At 52.6% G+C, this 3,264-nt stretch overlaps 2 protein-coding genes across 2 annotated transcripts; one reads left to right on the top strand and one right to left on the bottom strand.

Moving 5' to 3' along the window:
• Nucleotides 1-1,353: 1,353 nt before the first annotated feature.
• Nucleotides 1,354-1,560, top strand: CABS01_17002 (uncharacterized protein; the record flags this gene model as incomplete). Its single annotated transcript, XM_060550330.1, has 1 exon — nucleotides 1,354-1,560. The coding sequence occupies one exon, from the start codon at nucleotides 1,354-1,356 to the stop codon at nucleotides 1,558-1,560; it is 207 nt and encodes a 68-aa protein (XP_060399484.1).
• Nucleotides 1,561-2,358: 798 nt separating this feature from the next.
• CABS01_17001 (uncharacterized protein) lies at nucleotides 2,359-2,716 on the bottom strand (the record flags this gene model as incomplete). Its single annotated transcript, XM_060550329.1, has 2 exons — nucleotides 2,359-2,430; nucleotides 2,594-2,716. The coding sequence occupies 2 exons, from the start codon at nucleotides 2,714-2,716 to the stop codon at nucleotides 2,359-2,361; spliced, it is 195 nt and encodes a 64-aa protein (XP_060399483.1).
• Between the last annotated feature and the right edge of the window lie 548 nt (nucleotides 2,717-3,264).

The raw sequence follows: 3,264 nt of genomic DNA, 5'->3' as shown, positions 1-3,264 counted from the left end.
GCTGAGGGAACTGCCAACCCGACTCCATAGTCAGCGATGGGTTGAAAGAGCACATCTACCTGCGGTCCCTTCTTATTGGGAACAGCAGCAGCAGCATCGGCTCCCTTCAGTTACAATAACAAAGGACCCATAAATCGACACGATATGTCATCTTGTGAACACGATAGGTTATGAGAACATTGACTGTTACTTCCTCTACAGCGTTCAGCATATGTTGAGGAGGTTACGGGGGGCGGGCTGTCACTTTTCTCGCTTTCAACATTATCAGCATCTTCAGTATCTCAGTGAGTACAGCGTAACCAGTATCTGGCTTATTTACTATCGAGCAGCAGTTAGACAGGCAGGGGTCATTCTGTGTATATTGATGAGTATGACGAACGAATGGCTATGGGAAGAAACCCCATATCTATATAATGAGTGTATGACCCCCTTGTATAAGGTTACCCTTGCTAGCCTTATTCATACTTCTGGTTAAGCATGAGTCAGGTCGCTTGAGGCGAAACAATTACCGTAACGAATGTCCTGGGGCAGTCTGACATTTACTATTCTCTCTGCTCGTTGATATGTACGTAAAAATACCCGTTATGCGCTTGCCGATATTTGCTACTTTTTCTGAGATAACCAGGCGCGTACTAACCTTGGAAAAAGGCACATGCCTCTCCTCGGCGGTCCTTAGGGAACAGTCAAGCCATGATCTAGGTTCGCGTTCCAAGCCAGGAGAGTCGGTCATTCCCCTGTTCACGTCGGCATTGGGGAGCATTTCGGCCCACCCTTCGATGGACCGAAACCCTACTATGGCATCTTCCCCATCCAACGTGGACGCTTTGGGACACACGCGGCTTGCCTGTCTTGATGCCGCCCTGGTCAACGAATTCACGGAGGAGGTAATTATAACAGTGCACCACAGGTGCATGAGCACACAACTCAGGACTCTACCGACAACGGTTCTCTTCAATATTCAATCTTATACTAATGCGGTATGTCCTCACCAAAAAGTCACATGAATAGCCAACTAAGGAACGCAGAGGCAGCGCGATTGAGTGTATTCACATAGCCTCTCAGGTAATTACTATGTGCATGCCGTACTTGCCGCCGCCGCCCGCGTGTAGCTAACGAACTGATACGACGGCTAAGTCAGGTTTGAGGCGGTAACAATCAGCAACAGCCCCTCATGGACAGGGCCTCCACTGGCTGGAGCTGCGGATGACGGCGTGCAACGGACTGCCTTACGAGTAGGACTTTCGCGTCACCACTTGACTCAGTCATGCTATGGGATACGCATGTTTCAAGAACTTTGGAACATAACATAACAGGGACTAACTTCTGACGTTGAGCATCTCGCCTTTTGCATTGATGGGCTGTCCAAGACCATCCCGCCCAAGCTTGCGAACAACAAAAGTGGAACGAAAAGGGGCCGAGTTGTCAATCGTGATTGGGCATGCGGGTACCGTTGCCGGCCTCGTTCTTCAGACTGTTGCCCAATGCCCTCCACTCATGTGCACAATGCATGCACTGGGAGTCCCTGGTCCTTACTCAAGCGCACCAGCATCTCGCGAATAAAGGCTAATCTGCGCAAGGGCAAAAACAACAAGGGCAAACGTATTTGCCCCTGGTCGGTGTGTGTCCACAGCGCACAAACGGCCTCGAAATCGACAGTGTCTTCCAGCGCTGGATAAGCGTTGGACGTAAAAGCACGCAATGGCCTGTTTCTTGTCCTTCCAATTTTGGACTGGGCAAACAATCCTTGCCTGGTCTGCTCCGGAAACGCTCCGCGGCGATAGCCGCCCAGGCATCTACTCTCGGCGTTGAACATTTGAGGCCAGACCGCCGCCACGCCAGGGACAAGCTGGGTGGACCGCCAAGCCCAGCAAAATGCCCAATGTCCCGCCATGGCAAACAGTTGGTTTTGTAGAAGATGATGAAATTGTGCTTCTGCGTCTTTCGTCCGTCGCGGGCGCCTCTGGCCAGGGTACGGGGAGAGGCTAGAGGCAGGGTTATCCGGCAGCAGAAGGACGAAATAGTGCCAGAAGCACGCCTCGTTGCACACTATAGCACTTTGAAGCGTTGATAGAGACACTTGGACGGATCCTTACTGAATGTCGTTGATGGCCAAAAACATACGTATCACGCTGTTATCTACGCCAATACCTACATGCAGTCTCGCGCCTTGCTTGTCACCATCCTCCAAGCTGGCAGTATCGTTTTCTTGACTCACTCCCGTTGACCCGTCTGCCGGACTGAAAGCCGTTTTCGCAGAGTAGGTCCATTGCGATATGGTACCTGCCGCTTTTCGAGATTTCCGATGACTACGTCCCATACTTCTTTCCGCTCACGGTCCTCGGCAGAACCTTTGCATCGCTATTTGCGCTCCTCTATATCCGCAAGTGTCGCTTCCGAGGCACCGATAACACCGCGTGTCCCGCTGAGGTTCTGCGGCATCGTCGAGCTAATTAGGTGGTGTCCGATGCGCATCTACACAGCTTGCATGCGCTTCCGGGTGCGTCGTGTCTCGGAGTGGGCTTCAGCACCGGATACCCAGCATTCGAGGCCCTCTTGAGTGCCGTATTGCCCAGCTCGGCCCTTTCTTCGTTACATCCTGCGAGTCCAACGCCGAAAGCCTGTATGACGGGCGAAGGAGCAGGCGAGGGCCCATTGGGGGCGTAGACCCCCAGATGAGAACCTGCCCTTGAAACCGCTCTTCACAGAAGTTCTGCATGGTGTTCGTTGCACCCGAAGATAGACCATCCTTCGCTGTTTTGAACGGTTCTGTGATCGCATCTCGCGTTCCCATCGTCGCAAAGCCTATCATTGCCGACTGTCTCCTCGGCCAATGCCATAGCCGAGGCTTCATGGCGACGTCGTTTGCCTGACTTCTCATGCATGTATTCGGCCTGTCTCTTCGGTGGAGAGGTGGAAATGGACGCAGGTGGCGCTAGACAAGAAGGACTCTGTTTCCCGGTGTCCAGAGCCAAGTCATCAGCGTGACCTACTTCCATGAAGATATCTGGACAAGGTCGTGTTGAAGAAAGTGGCTTGGGCGACGCGCAATCCGAGACAGCCGGATTCCCGCCGAGTATGAAGTTAAGCTGCTGCAATGTTAGTGTGCGCTGATCGAGTCGTGTAGATATCGCTTACCCAAGTCTGCGTGCTTGGCAAGGCCGAGACCATAAGCCTATGCTGAACAGACGCATCGTAAGCCTTCTCGATCTCTGCCAGTCGCTGGCGGGCATCATCATATCCTTTTTGTTGACGCGCATTCAGTTC

Source organism: Colletotrichum abscissum (genome assembly GCF_030869225.1).
Source record: "Colletotrichum abscissum strain IMI 504890 chromosome Unknown Scaffold_250.1, whole genome shotgun sequence".
NCBI classification, from domain to species: domain Eukaryota; kingdom Fungi; phylum Ascomycota; class Sordariomycetes; order Glomerellales; family Glomerellaceae; genus Colletotrichum; species Colletotrichum abscissum.
The sequence above is the reverse complement of the archived record's forward strand: the minus strand, read 5'-3'. Positions and strand labels throughout refer to the sequence as shown.